The following is a 19,030-nucleotide window of genomic DNA, read 5'->3' as shown; positions in this document are numbered from 1 at the left end:
CACCTAGTGCTTTCAGTGCATGGGCTTGTGTATCTGTGTAGCACTGCTTCATGGTGTACGCTGGAGATCTTTGTCATGTCATGTTGACAAACTCATTTTCTTGCTTTCCTGATTCCATTGGCTCCATTTAATTTGGGAAGGTCTAGTCAGCCTGACGCATCTATAAATTGAATATTTAAAAACCCATAAAAGTCATATACAATACTCGTGGTTATTACAGGTTGACATTCTTATGTTGTTCCATACTAGCTGTATCCTTGTCACATCCTTGCACTTGTGGTGATCTAATAATTCACAAATGGAATGTGTTTACCCTTCCAGAACTATTTGCAAATTCAGCAGGAAACAATAGAGTCACTTTGTTTGTTCCATGAAAAACTTTATGGGAAGACCTCCATGTCAACAAATAGCAGTTCACAGCACAATATCTGGAAACATATGAACTAATTTTTCCTAGATGGGAATCTCCTTTTTCCTTTGAAGCTTTGAAGTGATTCAGTTCACTTTTCCCAAAGAGAAAATGAAATAAATAAAGTCTGACACGATAATCCTTCCATATCCACAGAATTCCCCTAGGTAGCTCTGAGATTATTACATTTCATGCTAATGAAAGCAGTTTTCACAAGTTTCAACATCAGGTCACATTTTCATCAGTTCATAATCAGTAAAGTATATGCATAGGTGTTTGCAGATGTATATATTGTTTCTCAGTTTTGAATCTGTGAAATATGAGTACTAGTTTTTATTTATACATGTATTGTGATTATCAGTGAAACTTTAAAATATTGTCTCTTGAAAGATTGACATGGATTTTTCAAGAACCCTAAAAACATTCTGAATGCATTTCATATTCTTTTATTCTTACAGTTTGTGAAAATTTTATTTGTAATTCATTATTCTACACACTTTGAGTGCTCCTAGTAGTGTTTTTGGCTCTGCAGTGAGATCCTATTATGCCAGTGTAGAGACCTTTTTATTTCAGTGGGCCTCCAGCAAGAAGCATCATCAGGCCTCATTGCAAGGCAGGGCCTCTGTATTTAATGGTTCTACAGGATACTTTTGTGGGTGGATCAAATTGATATTATTTGCACAATAGGTAGAATCTTCTTAAATCAGTTGAGATATTTTTGAGATCATTTCAAAGAGCAAGCAGGGTTATAGGCTACAAAAAGTCAAACACAAATTTTAGTTTTTCATTCTATTTCAGGTGGATTGTTTTTCTTAATGTCTACCTTTAGTGGATATTGCTGTAAGTAAGACCTTACCTAAGTATGGTGGACAGGTAGCCCAAGTTACACTCAGACTAGTGAATGCTTTTTCTTTCTTCCATATACAGTAGTTCCATCCATGAGTATAAGAACAATCTGAAAGGATATTGTGTAGAGCGAGGGAAGAAAGTACATTACAGATTAAGATAAATCATGGCTGTATGTGGTATGGATATAAACTGAAGTTGAATAATGAGGGACAGTGGGTTATTTTTTTTTTTAGTTAGCCTGGTATTCCTAAAAAGATTTTATTTCTAGTATGTTTTAGTGAAAAAAATACAAGTTTGTTCCACAGAGCTGAAAAAATTGAATTGTATTGAGAATGAATGAAACATAATTGGGCTTTATAATAAGAAAAAACTTTGCATACAAGTATCTCTGGATACATGTTTAATATTTGATGCCTGCCAAAACTGTCTAACCTGTCTAGAATGTGATAGTATACAATTTTGTGACTTTTAGCCACATATTTTTGTCATCTTACCATTAATACTTGTAATTAAATCTCATATATCATTCTACCCTGTTACCTATTCAGCAAAGCTGTGCATTTTTGGAGAAAAAAAGATTAGCAATGTTAAAAAGCAAGGTCTTTTTTTCAGCCTTCTCCAGTTTCAGTGTTCAGTGTGTAAATGTATAACAGTATTACATGTTATATTTAAAGAGTGAGAGCTCATGAGCAACTAAGAATCATTTCTACAAATCTATAAACTCAAATAATGAAGTTTAAAGGTTTTGAAGCCTTTGAAGCAAAATTCCTATTGCAATAGAAATTTTACACACATGGAATGAAAATATGATGTTCTAATAGGAAAAACATTACTAATAGTTTAGCTCCTCGTATATTGTCGATCCAAGTTTACCTTTATTTCTATAGCAAGTCCTGTCAAACTATTTTGCCTTTTTTTTTTTTTTTTTAGACACAAATGCACTCATACTATCTAACTTATGGGAGCTCAGGATACCAACAAGTTCTCAAAAGTGTTTCGTTGCTATCTTCCAGCAGAAACACCTGTGCAGATCTGAGTGTGGGGAAAATCTGGTGTGTTATGGACTAATGTCAAGGAAGTGCTTAATATGATAATGAGTGAAAGTTACAGGGAGGAGTGAGAGCGCTATCATATTTGCTCAGATTCAAATATCCTAGGCAGCTTGATGACCATTGCTGCCAAAAAACCTGCCCTGGAGACTCTCAGCATAGCAAATAGAGAGGGAAGCAGCACAAGAGGCCACATAAGCTGGGAGCTGGGCCATCTTTGGAGAAGAATTGTCTGGCAGAGTTTGGACTGCCACGTGGAAATGCCAGCTTGCTTGTCATTCTAGTTTGCCTCAAAAGTTTTGACAGGTTTGACATGTTCCTGCAAAATGCTTAGATTCACTTACAGCAGCTTTTTTCAATACAATAGTACTGTCAAGAAATGTTTACCTATTAAATTTCTTTGGAGTGTTTCCTCGCAATAGATGTTTTCAAAACAGTTTTGTTAGTTTCTTTGTTTTCCCACTTTAGAATAAAATTTTAGAACCAAAACAAATTTTGCTTGTTTCTGAGGGGCACCAGTGTTCTGTAATGGTTCTTTACACAAGGGGGGCTCTTCTCTACAAATCTGTGTATCGAATTTGTCTTTCCTTTAAGAACTCACCAGGTTGTCAATCTCTTTTAAGGTCATGGACTCTCCCTCAGTTTCAGTAATCCTTATGGGAAATGGGCCACATGTTTATTGTCTTTGGTATCTACTGTTTCTTTTTTTCTTTTAAGAAATTTTGCCATCTGTTGTTTTCTAGATTTTTTGGGGTATAGTCTCTAATTTCTCCTGCATCACCGTCAGTTTCTTTGATCAGTTTTAAATATTTTTTTTAGAAAAAAGAAAAAAATACTCTGATACTATCAAAAGTTTTAAGTGAGATAGGGCTGAAATGCAGTTATCTTGCCATCAAATGCTCTTCTGTAGAGTTCTCTTTCTTTTCATTATAGCCTCTGAGCACATTCTTAGTCACACTCGATTACCATCCGTTATTCTGCTAATCTGGCATAATGGCGTGGTGGCAAAGCAGAAAGAGAGTTAACACAACAGATAAAGCAATTACACTGTAAGAATACATTATGTCCATATGGAGAATTAAAACTCAGTTATGCTTTTGATGGTAGAATACAGTGAGCTGGGCCAGGGCTGACCAACACAGTCATGTGCAATAGGCACCCAGAGCAGAGAGTCTGTCTAGCCATGTTCATGTAGCTCATAATCTGGGCTGGACATGAGCTGGCCTGTTCAGATGTCATGGGGCCAATTCCCTTCAAAAATAATAAAAGACATATTTTTCTAAATCTAGTGCTTGAAGATAAATCCAACTTCCATGTAATATGAGTGCATATATCACAAGAAGGCGATAAATAATATTTTCTTCTGTTATTTTCAGAGCCAAATTTTGTGTCATCTTATGACATTGGGAACTTTACCTACTTCTTCTTCCGGGAGAATGCAGTGGAACATGACTGTGGGAAAACAGTCTTCTCTCGTGCTGCTCGGGTGTGCAAAAATGATATTGGTGGCAAGTTCGTGCTGGAGGACACCTGGACTACCTTCATGAAAGCTCGGCTGAACTGCTCTCGCCCTGGAGAAATTCCATTTTACTATAATGAACTACAGAGCACTTTCTTCCTGCCAGAATTGGACTTGATCTATGGGATTTTTACCACTAATGTGTGAGTAAATTTCGTGTTATATTTTATTTTCTTGCTATTTGTGACAGTAAAAACTAAAGCTTCTGAGATGCTCTCTTCTGCATATGCCAAGTAAACATCATAAATTCAAACTACTGTTTTGCCCAATCCACTGTCCTCTTGTGAATGAGTGTCAGTTCCAAATGTTTCCCACATGAATTGTTGAAGGCATATGGAAGAAGGAAGAATTCTTAATATTTCCTTACAACAGGGAGACAGTTTTGTTTAAGACTACTCAGTCATCTTTTTCATACATTCTTATAAAGACATTATTTTTTATTTTGCACACCATTGTAATATATAAATACATTGTGTATTTATGAAATAAATATTTTATAATTGTAAGGTGACATGATAATGAATTTGACATGATGTAATTCGACCATGTCAGGAGGAGCTCACCTTACCCAAAAGAGCACAAGAGATGCTCTTACGTGTTTTAAATTAGTCCTAATGTATACTCATGTGAGTTTGAGGGTCAAATCAAGAATTTAATCTAATTTTAACTGAACCTTTTAAATCAACAAGGTAAAATTTAAAAAAGTACAATTTGGTCTTAAAAATTAAAATCTGTTAAATATTAAAATATTGGATGGACATAAAAGCTCTCAAGACTCTGAGCGTGATATCAAGAGTTGCTCAGCTCTTAGGAAAAAGAGACATTCATCTCAGAAATGTCCTTTGTTACTTTAAACATGATAACTAGAGTTCATATGTTGCTCAGTGAGTTATGGCTGTGTTATGGCTGTGCAGCCCAGTGTTTGGACCATTAGAACAGAGTTTCAGATTTTGGTTTCTGATTCTCTTACTTGCTTGCAGTGTCTTGCTGTGTAAGTAAGCTTTGTCTAGCATTTTAAAAGGTGCTTAGGCACCTAAAACATAGATTAGTGCCCCTTACTACTGCTGTAAACACCTGGATACCTATCTTCTATAAATATCCATTAACCAGGTGGGAACAGTCGAAAATTAATGCCAACAAGTTATAATCCCTGAGTATTTCAGACAGTGAGCATGAATTTGAGCTTAAGGTAGTTTTCATGCTTTTGATATGGTCCTTTATTAACACATCTAGGCATCTTCCAGACTCGGGCTCACCCCGGGCTGGCAGCTCAGTCTGTGAGCATGACTAGTGAGGGGCTGCTTGCACCAGGCTGTGACGATTCCTGACTTGTGCCATCGGATGATGAGCTTAACCCTGTTCCCACAATGTAGTAATGTAGTGAAGTTAAATGCTACTTTTTTAAAGAGAATAGTAGAGACTTTGGGACTACTGGGGATCAGAAATTTGATGCTGTTTTCATCAGAAATTTTCATTTCATTGGTCTGTCCTACTAGCTAGTTCAAATCATAGAAGGCAGGTATTTCTCAGGTGGCATGCTCATACACTGTTCAACATGATCTTTCATGACAAGTCAAAACAGCCTTGACACGCTCCTGCCACAGAAAGCCTAACTGGAGGAATTCTGCTCCAAAAAGTCCACAGGGCTTTTCCCATGGAAGGGGAACGATGCTCTTCTCTCAGAAGGGCTGTCCTGACAGTTTGATGAATAATGGAGTTTTCTGTGCTACAGATTCCACAGTTTCTGAGAATGAGTAAAACCCCCTATCAGGGCTGCCATCAGCACACCGTGGCTCTTCTGAAAATGAACTTGCTAATATAAGACTACCTTTGCCACATGAACATAGACAGTATTTGAAACCTTGCTACTACTTCCTTCTTCCTCAGCAGCTCAGCATTGTTTTGTCCAACAGAGATGGACTATTCAAAGAGGAATTAATTACACCTGTTTGGGGGTGGGGTTTTTTGATAGCTCCATGTCCTGGTTTGAGTGAGTGGCTGGGGTTTTTTGGTAGCAGGGGAGGGGGCTACAGCGGTGGGTCCCTGTGAGAAGCTTCTTGAAGCTCCCCTGGCTCCAAGTCAGACCCACCTTTGCACCAAGGCTGAGCCAATTAGCAACAGTGGGTGCGCCTCTGTGATAACATATTTAAGAAGGGGAACCTGGGAGAAGTTGTGGGAGTTGTGAGGAGAAGTTGGGAGAAGATCTGTGCGAATACTGAGGTCAGTGGAAGAAAGGAGAAGAAGGAGGTAAAGTGTGCTGGAGCAGAGAATCCCCTGTATCCTGTGGTCAGAAGGCAGGGCCGCCGCCCTGCCAGCCATGGGGGTCTACAGGCTGTGGGGGGCCCTATGCCGGGATGGGTGACTGCGCCCGAAGAAAGCTGGGACCCCATGGGAAGAAGGCCCTGCTGTTGTAGTCTGGTGCTGAGAGGATTGCAACACGCGAGGGTGACCCCCATGCCTGTGGGAGTGACTCATGTTGGAGTTGGTTTGTGGAGGACTGTCTCCTGTGAGAGGGGGACCGCACTGGAACAGGGGAGGAATGCCAGGAGTTTTCCCCCACCCCCCTGCCCCTGAGGTGAACTAAGTGGCAGGTCTGACTGCACCCCCCATTTTCTGTCTCCTGTGCCACTGGGCAGGGAGGTAGAGATATTGGGCTCAAAGCTGAGCCCAGAAAGAAGGAAGGGGTGGGGGGCAGGTGTTTTCAAGATGTGGGAATGCTTCTCACAGTCCTACTCTGTCTGTTACATGTTGTTGTCGTTACTGTCTGTATTAAATGTATGTTCTTTTTTTTCTTCCCTAACAAGCCTGTTGTTTTCCTGTGCCTTAAAGGATGGGGTCATCCCTCCTTGTCCTTATCTCCAGTTCCTGGGTCTTTTGATTGCCTCCTTCCCAGTGCTGGAGGGGAAGGGGAGGAGTGAGTGGCTGCGTGGTGCTCAGTTGCCCTCTGAGCTCAAACCACAACACTCCACTTAAATTATTTTTGTTTCTGCCATCAAATATTGCTACTAAAGTTTTGGATATTGTTGAAATGTTGTAGCTTTAGGATTACTTCCACATGCTGAACACCTGTTCACAGACACCTGCACAACCCATATGATCCACCCTCAGCCCTGCAACCTGACGGTGGAGAAGCACCAGCGTTTCCCATGAGGGGGAACAACATATTCCTTTCTGTTGGTGTAACACCATTAGATATTACTGAACCACATTCAGCATTCTTCAGTCTCGGTATCTTCAGAATTGCAATGATTTTATTGTACCCTAATGCTTTTTTTAATATACTGTGAATATAGTTTAATATACTTTTGGGAAAAACTGAAGCATTTCTGTCAATAAAGACTGAGTAATAGTAAAACCTGCACCCTTTATGTGTGGTTGACTATTAAGTCCACTATAGCCACTGCTTCATAACGAAGCTGATTTTGTTTCTTTCAGACTATCTGAAAATCTGTAAGCATGAGTCTAATGTTGTTTAAGGAATTCAGGAAATTCAAGAAGACATTAGTATGGTTAATAATATTAGTGAGCTGCATTTAATGATAGTTTATATAGGCAAGGAATTATCAAATCCAGTGATAATTGATTCTGCAGAAATTGTTAGCATGAGACTTCAAGTTTAGGGGTTTCTTTGAAATAAGAGTGACAAGCATAAGAAAGCAAGTTGCTCTTTTGTCCTGCTATTAAATCCATATATCCTAACTCTTTTTTTCAGTTGTTGGTAGATTTGATCCCCTGGGGTTATTTTTTCTTTCCATCATCTTGGAGTTTCTATAGTAGGCTTTCTTAAGTCTTGTGTAAATTACAGGCTGAGTTTAAAAAAAAGAAAAAGAAAAAATGAATGCTGTGTGGATCAATTGTCAGCAGTTTTACCTGCAATAGAAATTTGTGCAACTGCCACCTAAATTATCTATAATTTTTTTCTCAAAGTGTGGAAAAGAACAATGCAGTTTTCCATATTACAGGCTCTCATAGTCACTGGATTATATTCTTTATACTGTGCGGAATTACTTTATTGTCACGTATATCACATTTTTAAGACAAGAACAGGAAATTGTGTGTTTTGCCTGGCTGCTGTTTATTTCTGTTTATTCCTCTACCAGGATATCTTGTAAAGTATGCAGTCCAAGTTGTTTTCTCTTGATGGGTTTCTGGAACTTGCATTCTTATCGCTGTGCAACATCTCCTGGAAGACAGGATTTTTGTGGAGGTGTCTTAGCAGGGGTTCTGTAGGGTCTAGAGATAGTACCAAACATTGAAAATCCTTACTTCAGTAGTGCTGCCATTTGTTGTATAGAAGAAACATTAATGAGCCCTGTGAATAATTTCATCCTGAACTTTGTAACTAGAAGAAGGGTGTCCCTAATGCATGTGATTATGTGTGGAAGTAAAGCCTTGAGGTATTACAGCAGCAGCAGAAGGTAGGAAGCTCTGAGTTTCTCCCACACCAGCTACTTGGCAAGGCTGACAAAAATTTTAAAACCAATGTCTCTGCCTAAATCAGCACATAATATATCAATATCTTGAGATATCATCTTCTGGCTGATCATATCTGCTTTGTTAATTACCTGCAGAATTGGAGAGTTATTGTCATTTTTATTTATTTTTCAGCAAATGGACTTCTTAATGTTATTACTTAGGTTAATGTTTGTATTTATTTTGCAGGAACAGCATAGCAGCCTCAGCAGTTTGTGTTTTTAACCTGAGTGCCATAACTCAGGCCTTTAATGGACCCTTCAAATACCAGGAAAACTCTCGTTCGGCTTGGCTTCCGTATCCCAATCCTAACCCTAATTTTCAGGTACAGATACATGGGAGAAGTACAATTGTTTACATGAGTTCTCTTCAAAGTGCTGTATGGTTCACGGTAAATAAGTCCAGTTTTGTAGTATGTTATAGCTTAACATCTTAAAAAAATCACACACACACACACACACACACACACAAAGGCTTAAGAGGTCCCTGTATTTCAACACAGTTTATTTTATCCTTCCATGAAATAATTTGGGTTGGAAAGCAGATGTGCTTTGAAGGGTAGAAGAAAAAAGTCTTAACTTCAATCTTCTGTCAAAATGAAACACTACAGTTACCTGTCAAGGTAACATTAATTCCTGGCTGAAGTATGATCAAACTGCTATACTCTTTTACATTGTATTTGTGCTCTTAGAGCCTGAAAAGGGAACACGGTCTGACAGAAAAAAAAAGTGGGGGGATGTAAATGAGGAGTGGTCAGGATTTTTTATATTTTCCTGTGCAAAGTGGTCCATATTCCCTTAAGAGTCTGATTAAAAGAATTTGTGACATAGTGTGCCCCTCATTTGAGCTTGTCAGCCTCAGAGGGTGTAATAATCTGCAGTTGGCTGACAGTGTAAAACTAATTAGTCCAAGGTGGGTCACTCAGTGGAACTTTCTACAAAAAGAAAAGGGTATTTCAGGTGAGCACATACGCATTGTTTTCTTCTTCTGCATAGTCACCACTCCTACTAGGACAATTTTAGTGAGATTCTAGCAAGGGAAATTGAAAGGAAAACAGCATTAATTTAGTGATTAACTACAATAGCTTTTCATCAAGATACTTAAGTGTATTCACCTTTATCCACCTTTCACCTTCCCTTAATCTCAGTGCAGTTTCACGAGTTCAGTGCTGCTCCTATAACAGCCTTCCCTATCTTGTAAGAGTCATGAGATCTTTGCAAACATGAAACAGAATCACCCACTTGGGATTGTAGGTAATTTTAATTACTTCCTGATTTATGCAAATGAAGGAAAATAAGGCACTGAATTTGCTCTGAGTTACAGGCCAAAGCCACATTACCTTTCCTAAATACTATGTTTGGCATTAGCCCCAAGTGACAAGACACATTTAAGTAAGCCACATAGCAGAAGAGGGCTATATTTGTATATAGCTTTTTACATATTGTAGAAATATTTGTATTGTCAAAATAGTGACAGTAAGAGGATCTAAGTGAGGCTAAATTTTTGAAGAAGAAAGCCTGAAGAAAGGCCTGTATGTAAAAACCTTTTCTTCTTTCTGACAGGTGAGCAAGTCCAATGGAAGTTATTAACCTCTCCCTACAGATCTTGTATTAATGTGTTGATAATTATTGTGAGATCACCCATACAGAATGGTACATACAAACAAAGGTGACAGCCTGATGGCTGTGTAAAACAGTTTAAGTCTCTACTGTTGGTGCTCATCTCTAAATCCCAGTCAGGACTGAGGTGTTGAAGAAATTTCTTGCTTGGATCGCCTGGCTGATTTTAATATGGCTGTTATTTCATCCAGTTTACAACAGTGGTAACTGTTGTATCGTATCTCATTGAGCAACAGCTTTGTAGGCCCATGCTAGTGTTAAAAGCTGTAACGTGGCCTTTTACACGCAGTATTAAAGCCAATTGTCGTTAACTGCTCTCTAGGTATGATTAGTGATGTCGAACTTCTGTTCTTTTGCAGGTTCTGTCTTTCGTTCTGTTGAACTTTCTGTTAGATTTCTTGCTCCGTAACTGCAGCAGCGGTGTATACCAGAAGCTAGTCTAATGCTTAGAGCTAGGTGTAACCCTTTTATGTAACTTGATGGTGCTTTAGAGTACATAGTTCACATAGATGGAATATATTCATTGGCTGAGTCACTAGTTTCCTTCCCAGACGGAAGGACATTTCTTTTGTAGAGTCCTTACGATAAAATATCAGGAGTTCTGTTTGTGTAGTCTCAGCAGTAGATTTATCCTCACAGTATTTACCTACCCAGCAATAACAGACAGAACTATGTGATTTGAAAGAAGGCTGCTGCTATGTAGTAATAGTTACATCAGACATTGTATTGCCAAGACTGAATTATATTCATGAAGTATTTTCCAGATTAGAATACTATCGGAGTCTCAGTTTTGAGGAACACTGGTTTTCCCCAGAGATTGTTGCTTTTCTCTTTACACAGGACAATTTCCATCCTAAGACCAAGGACCGTGTGTATTTCAGTGTATCGGGAGCGCTCCAGCTGGAATCTTCCCTGTTTGATAGATTCAGAGAAATTCTTCTTTGGCATGGTTTATTTTTTTCACTGACATGTCATGCAGGGTGCTCACAGAGCAAGTAATTGTTTCCTGCCAGTTGCTTAACTGTCTTTCCTCATCATATGATCTCTCATTATGAAATTATTTATTTGAGTTTTGGATTTGGAATGATCACTTAATTTCAGACTGAAAGCATGGCAGTAATGAAAAAATAACTGTTAGGTGTTTGCACACTGTATTATTTTGTTCATGCTGTAATTCATGGCATAATTTATGACATAGTAGAATAGAGCAAAAAAGTATGACTTAGGTATGTCTTTCACATCACCAGCATATTTGATAAATGTTGTGAAGTATTGATTTACTTCTCTGATGCAATTATGCATGAGTAAATGTGGATGTTTACATATTCAGCTTTCTGTTTTGTGTCCTGTTGAAGACTTAAACAAAGATGCTAAAATTAACTGCCAGTTATTTTGCTTCATTTATTTGTGGTTGAAATTTGTGTGTGCAATTAGTGAATGCTTTCCTGTAAGGAAAGAGTACAGTTTTCAGATATAAAATACAGTCAGTTCCAAAGCAAAAATGTCTTTGCTGTGGATAACACTTTATAGTTAGAGCTCTGCGTTGTCCATTCTTGGCTAGTAAATAGGGGGTCTGAAGTAGCTGCTAAAACTCTGTGTGGTGCTGTCACCTGGGATTTTTGTCAGACCTGGGCTATGGTGGGACATGGGATTTCTTTTGAAAATTTGTTATCTTTAGAACTGTGTCTGTGTAAATTATAAAGAAAACTAGTCAGAAAATTCTGTGGTTTGTTGGATGGTAGTCTTTCTCCTTGCTGCCCTGTGAACATAGGATATAGCAAAATATTACTATAGCCCACTTGTGGTGGTCAGTCTGGTGCCCTCCCATATTGTTCAGAGTTAGGGAGCCTCCATAGTACTGCCTCAGGAAAGCGGAGCTTCCTCAGTCACTGTGTGGACAGCCTGGTCAGCACCAAAATGAGACCTGAAAGTGGAATTCCACAGTGTCACTACAACATATACACTTGGTTTTTATTTTCTTGTGCTGTAAATCAGAGAGTAAATCTGTTGTTATTGTTGATGCATATAGTAATGTTACTTCTCTGTGTTTACAGTGTGGCACCATGGACCAGGGTTTGTATGTAAATCTGACTGAGAGGAATCTTCAAGATGCTCAAAAATTCTTCTTAATGCATGAGGTTGTTCAACCAGTTATTCCAATACCTTACTTCATGGAAGACAACAGCCGATTTTCCCATGTGGTTGTGGATGTCGTGCAGGGCAAGGACATGCTTTTTCATATCATCTATCTTGCCACAGGTATGAACTCTGCATTGCTGTGATAACTGCAAAAGTTTATGAGGTCTATGAGTTTTAATGTTCTGTGAATCAGTTATGAAATATGCGTAGTGCACCTTGAACAACAGCTTTGCCTCTTTGACAGCACTAATTCTACCTTCTGTGTTTTCTGAGTAGATGAATTCAGCAGTCTGCAATGTCTTTGTTTGTACCATGTTGTGAACTCAAATTATGGTGTCCGTTTCCTGTTTGGCTTTGAAGGTATGAAGCCTACGTGCTCTTGAGGTAGCAAAGGGTTGGAAATTCTACAAACAGGACTTCGCAAGTTTCTCTGTCTTTTATTCTTTTTATGTACTTCAGGGTACAATCTCACAAAGATAAGATAGTTTAGGATCCTCTGAGATAGAAGTAACTCTACAAATGGCAAATGCAATTACTGCTATTGCTATTTCTGACTTTTTTGCTCACAAATATTTTATTATCCTTCCTTTTCGACTCATTTTTAAGTCATTCATTATGCAGTTTTACACCCTGCCTTATTATTTCCCATTTATATGTGAGCTTAGCAATGAAAGAAAAATAATCCTCCACCTAAAATTGCCTTGGTTAGAAATATTGCTTTCTTGGTTCAAAATTTCAAGCTTCTTAAAAATAGAGAGGGTGTCAGAGAACAGTTTTTGCAGAACAAGGATGTCCCCAGCTGAGACTGAAATACTAGGTTGGAATAAACTGTTGAGAGCCTTATGGCATAAAATTTAGGGTAGTTCTTAAATACTTAGTCCTATGCACATTAGTAGGCAATAGCTCATCAAAGCAATGGTTTATTAATGTGCATAGTCTCACAGTGAGTAGGCACCAAATACAATAAATTTAGGGAAAGAATCTGTTGATCAACCAGAGGTAAAAAAGAAATCCTAATCTTATTTATTTGATCTTGCAATCTATGAAGTACATTCCAAAATTGTGATTGATACAGTAGAAACTGGATCAATCCTTTTAATTCCTAAAATTATGATTTACTAATGACAATTGTATATTCTATAACTTATTTATCAAGAGCCCAAGAAAAATACGCATTGTGATCCAATATATGATTTTATTTTCCCTTAAAAATATGATACCATTTTTCAGAGAAGATTGCTTCTTTTGAGTCTGAAGTTTTATAGTAATTTGCCGCATTCGGGTGAGACAGTATTTCTCTGCATATTATCCTTGTAGCTTTCTCATTGTGCTTCTTGAAGGACAGGCAATAATATAAAAGCTTTTAATAAGTTAAAACTGTGCTCGGATTTGACTAATTCTAGTCAAAACAGCCCACTGGTTGGTAAATCATAGCATTTGAAGTGAAATCATGCCAATGCTAAATGCTCTTTGTATTGTATAAGTCTCCTGACAGAAACTGAATTACAGAAACATGTACTGAATGTTTTTATATGAAGAGACTATCACTGCATTGTGGGATATTTACATTATAATGGCAGCACCAAGAATGTTACCATTTGTCATAATTCTGATTGTCTTCAGTTTCCCTTACTGTGTTGCCTTTTATGTTTGATTCAGTAAGTGAGGATCTAAAGCTTTACTTTTCATAGTTCATTAATAAATTGTGATCAGTAAAGATTCTAGGTTCTTTTCATGCATCTTTCTTGCTGGTAGAAAGATACTGCTCCTATACTTTTTATGATGTATGCTTGCCTTCCACTTTCGTTCTCTGTACCTCTGGCTTTGGTCATTCATGGATACTACCTTAGCTGAATCTTTAGTCTGACTCTAGCACATGCTTTTATGTAATCAGACAGTGTATGTTTTATAAGTGTGAGAAACCATATAATAAAAACCCCCAGGTTACATTATTGTATTCTTGAAGTTTTCCTGAAATAGCCAATTCCATTTCACTTCTATTTCACTGAATTGCAGTGGATTTTGTGGTTTCTTCTCCACTCCGCCCCAATTGAGTATAAGTACTAAGCTTTATTTTCCAAGAAATATTAATATTCACTTTTCAGAAAAATTATCTTTTTGGTAGATTTTGAAATTACCACGTGTTTATATATAAATACATTATCTACAGTGCATAAAGGTAGTTTAAAAATCCCAAGACAGCAAATAAGTGTCATTTACTTAAAATCTTATGATTTGAGGAGAAAGGCAGTTTTTTACCTTCTTTGAGGTGCAGGTCATAATTTTAATTTCATGATATTGGTAATGATGCAGCATCTTAGTTCTTCATGTTCCTATATTTGCTTGTGTAGAAGCTGTGGAGCAGTTAGCATTGAGTTTGCATCCTAAACTGCATGTGATAAAAGATTACTGAGAAAACACCACTGCTTCTGTAAACAACAGAAACTAAAAGGCAGCAGCCTTAACTCTGAAAATAAACAATAACTTTGGAAGCAGACTAAGTGTAATAATTTTGAATTCCTCTAGTGTCCAGCCTTACTCCCACATACAATGTCATCTGCCTCAAGCTCTTAACACCATAAAGCATGTGTATGTCTGGAAGAGGTGGAAGAGTGGCGTTACAGTTACTACCAGACTGAGAGAGGTTGTCATTATTGTATCTTTTCTAATTTAATTTTCTTGCATTATTAAAAGTGGTGACAAATTAAATTTGGAGATAATTTTTTGCCACAATGCTCGACCCTCAAAAAAACCCAATGGAATGGTCTGGAGAACAACAGGCTGGTCTGCATTCAGTCCCTGGGAAAATTAAGAAGCGTACATCATTGGAGCACACTTCTGTGGATGTGTGATGGAGAAGGTGTTTTGGAACATTCAGCATGGATTTCCCAAGGGTTTCCAACACCTGACCAACCTGATTACTTTCTGTGATAAAATGACTGGATTTATGCATGAGGAGAGAGTAGTACCTCAACTTCAGCAAGACTTTTGGTACCATCTCCCACAATATTTATAAATCCAAATTAGGATATATGATCTGTATGGGTGGACAACTGGATATATAAAACCTGCTTGGATGTCAGGCTCAGAGGGTAGTTGTTAATGGGGTGTATACAAGTGGTAAGGAACAGAGTACTGTCCTGTTTAACATTTTAATCAGTGACCTGGAGGAGGCAACAAGAGTGCACTCTTATCAAGCGGGCAGATGACACCAGACTGGGGTACCAGTAGTTAACTGGAGGACAGTGCTGCTGTCCAAAGGACCTAGACATGCTGGAAAGATGGGCTAGCAAGAACCTCATGGAATTCAACAGGTGCAAATATGAAGTCCCAAATGTGGGAAAGACTAACTCTATGCAATGATTGAGACTGAGGACTGACTGTCTAGGAAACAGCTCTGCTGAACATGAGCGAAGAGCATGCCCTCACCGTAAAGAAGGCCAACAGTGTCTTGGGCTGTATTAACAGGAACATAGCCAGTAGATCTGAAGAGCTTAAAAGTAGCTTAGAAGAGCTTGGAAGAGCTTAGAAGAGCTTAGAGAAATAGATCAGAAGAGCTTATCCCCATATACTCAACACGCTTTAGACCACATGCAGTTTTAACCTCCCCTCAATACAAGGACGTTGATAAAATGGAGCAAATTCAGCGGAGAGCCACCTTCTGTTGGAGGCTGGAGCACCATGCCCTAGGAGGAGAAGCTGGGGGAGCTTGTTCATCCTAGAGGAGAGAAGGGTCCATGGTGGGCCTAGTAACAGCCTGCAAATACCTATGGAGAGTTTACATGGAGGACAGAGCCAGGCTCTTCACAGTGGTGCATGGTGGGAAGACAAGAGACAATAGTCAGAGAGTTTCACACTGGATATAAAGAAAAACTTTTTCATTCAGAACAGTCAAGCAGTGGATCAGTTTTCACAGAGAGGTTGTGCAGTCTCCATCCTTGGAGGTTTTCAAGACCAGACAGCAACCCAGTCTGTACTTTGAGCCCAAGGTTGGACTTGAGACCTCCTGATGTCCCTCCCAACCTAAATTATCTTTGTCTTTTGTATGCCAGTACAATGTGCAAATTGGTTGGGTTAAATTACATTTTCACTCAACCCTGTGATAATAGAAGTCATTGTACTTTCTGCTGCCGAAAGGAAAGTGCATTCAACTCTAATGTAAGTACAGGCAGTAAGCAATGTACACCTAGTGGTGTAAAGCGGGATGCATACAACCCATGCTGTGTGAGTTGTACTCTGCATAACTTTTGTAGTTATAATTCATTGCAACATTCTTTCAAAAATTGTCTTTTAAAATGCACAAAGCTGATTCAGTGGAAAGGTAGGCATATGGATTGGATTGAATACGAATGAATGCTCTGCTGTCTTTGTTACTCAAAGCAAAAATCCCATTCTTTGAAGCAGATGGGCGGTAGTTAAGAGAGAATTCTCTCTTCCTCCCCTCACATTCACTTACCTATCCACCCTGTTATTAGATTACAAATATTACAGAGGAGAATAACCCTGACAGTATAAAAGTGTAATCTAATTTTGTTAAACCTTAAATAGATACGATATTACTTGAGGAGAGACTGAGAGTAAGCAAACAAATGCATTAATATGCTGTGTCAACAGTCTTCGTTTCCTAAACCTTTGCCAAGTCATCATTCTGGTAGGAAAGTCCAATGTGCTGGGATTTAACAGCTACTACTCATATCAAAAATATACTTTAGTACTTTGGAAACACATCTTAATCTTTCACTTCTAGCACGGAATGAAGGGATATATCAATTCCCGCACAGTTTCTGTTGCTTAGAGCTACAGCAGTGCTGCTGGATTTATGCAGGCAGAGATCCCTAAAACAATTTTCAGTGATTCAGAAAGGAAAGTCAAGGAAAGCATTCACAGAAGTTCTGAACTAAAAATTACCTATAATAATAAGTTACAAGCGGAGCAAGCTAGAGAACAACCCAATATTCTGACAACTTTTCAAGTTTAAAAGACTGCTTCATTAGAAGAAAATCCAAGCAAAATGGTGCTATATGTGCCATAGTTTTGTTTCCTTCCCTTTTGTCCCTTTTTTCCCCCTCCCATTTTTTTTCTCCCTTTTATTTCTCCCTTTCATTTTGAATGCCCAGGTGTTCCATAGTTAAAAACTTTGGCAATATCAAAAGGTTTTCAAAGTGTTTTTCAGAAAACAGGATGCTGCAAGAGGAAGTAGCCCTTATTTAGAGGACTGTTGCAAAATGTGTTGATTTAGTAGAATGAACAAGAAAATTATTTGGTATTGTGTCTAGTTTGAGAGTATTCTAAAAACAGTTTCTGGTTGCTGTTTCTTGGGAGTTCAGAAAAGGTAATATTTGCACTGTCTGAAAAGAAACTTGAAGGACATATTTTAAAAATTACTTGGAAAAATTCCCATGTTTTCTCTGTTCTTCAGTCCCGCTGGACAGCATATGTCCCCTCTGTGGACAGAGGTTTTTTCCTCAATATCCTGAGTAGAAAGGGTATATGCCCAGTGGTGGATCCTGATTATTGGGATTTATAGTTTAGCATTGATGAAGCTGGGTATGGCTCACTTACAAATAGAGTATGAAACCTGAAGAAAGATTTATTGTTGGCTACATTTCATGCGTCTGGGTGGGTTGTTCACTAAACTGAACCTGAATTTTTATGCCATAAAGCCAGGTTTTATCTGAGGCTTAAAGGTGACTGGAGGATGTTACAACAGGTTTTGAACTTCCCTTTCCAAAAAGTTCTAGAAAGTGGTTTTCCTCCCTCTTAAGAGGGAGGAATTATCATTATTCTCTAGCAATGCAGACAGTAATGATGAAAATAATTCTAATGAAACACATACAGCAACTGTTACGAAGAAGTGGAGAGGTTTCACAAAGAAATTTCAAAAGATATTTTTTGAAAATGCAGACTGATTTTTCAAACATTTGCCTTTAGAAAGGTTATAACAGGTAGTAAATCTCCACAAATGTAACATTTTTCTCATGAAGCCTCAGTGCTCTAGATTATTCAGAAACTACTCACAACCTCATGAACAGATTTGGAAGTATGCATGAAACTCAGTTTGGAAATGCTATCAAAACAGTTTGTATTTCTGGTGCTTGTCATACTAGATGGGAGTAAATTGAAGCAAAGTAGTGCACAATTTGATTCCACTGTGATTTTTGTTAGAGTTCTTTTTCCTTTTGTTTTTGTAATCAGTATGCCACACTTTTTGCTAGGGAACAACCCCAAGGTCTTAACAAAAAAAAAAAAAGTTGTGTATATGTTTTTGGTAAGAAATCTCAGATGAAATATTGTCATTTTCCTGGCAGACTACAGCTTCTGATCAAAGTGTGCAGCTTTCACAGTTTTATGTGCATGGTGTCATAATATATGTAGTACATGTTAAGTTACCGACCTTAAAATTATAAGTAAAAATATATGCTTATATGCATTTCATACATGGTGAAGAGAGCAACAAAGCCTAAATTGACTGCATTTTTTCCAATTTGTTGCTATTTCTGACTGTATTATATCAAGTGTGTGGAGGTTATTAGAAGTAATCTGTAGATAATTTTTGTAGAAAGGAACTAGATTTTTCCTCTTACTTTGAGAAGCACCTTTTTAGACTAGAAATTACAATATAAATGCAATAATAATAAAGATCAAAGAGGTTGTCATTTGAGTCACAAGTCAAGTGTCAAAGTGATAGGTATCTATTTGTATGTATTGATACTTTGTATTAATACTTTCTAGTTCAAAAACAGAGAAACAGGTAAATCAGAGTGCAGATGGATAATGGGGCATGTACACTGTGGCAGGCAGTTGTCACGTTTTAAAACTATTTCTCTTCCGTTGTAACAGAAAACAGAATTGCTTTGTTTCTTGTGCCTTTCCTTGACAAAGGTATAGTGTCCTTTTACACAGTTGTAAAACACCCCTGCCATGGTTTTAAAACTACTTCCCTGAAACTTGTTATCCTCCTGGCCTTATGCAA

The 19,030-nt window shown here is 38.0% G+C and overlaps 1 protein-coding gene across 4 annotated transcripts in view; it reads left to right on the top strand.

The window, feature by feature from the left end:
• Positions 1 to 19,030, top strand: part of SEMA5A (semaphorin 5A) — a 353,854-nt gene that overhangs the window by 214,608 nt on the left and 120,216 nt on the right. For all 4 annotated transcript variants that reach the window (XM_074825752.1, XM_074825742.1, XM_074825761.1 and 1 more), the window contains 3 exons: positions 3,684 to 3,969; positions 8,489 to 8,624; positions 11,973 to 12,177. In XM_074825752.1, the coding sequence (XP_074681853.1) occupies positions 3,684 to 3,969; positions 8,489 to 8,624; positions 11,973 to 12,177 (627 nt within the window). The remainder of the gene's footprint in view (positions 1 to 3,683; positions 3,970 to 8,488; positions 8,625 to 11,972; positions 12,178 to 19,030) is intronic.

Source organism: Strix aluco, chromosome 1, assembly GCF_031877795.1.
Source record: "Strix aluco isolate bStrAlu1 chromosome 1, bStrAlu1.hap1, whole genome shotgun sequence".
Lineage (NCBI taxonomy): Eukaryota > Metazoa > Chordata > Aves > Strigiformes > Strigidae > Strix > Strix aluco.
Note: the sequence above shows the minus strand (reverse complement) of the source record. Positions and strands in the feature narration are given on the sequence as shown.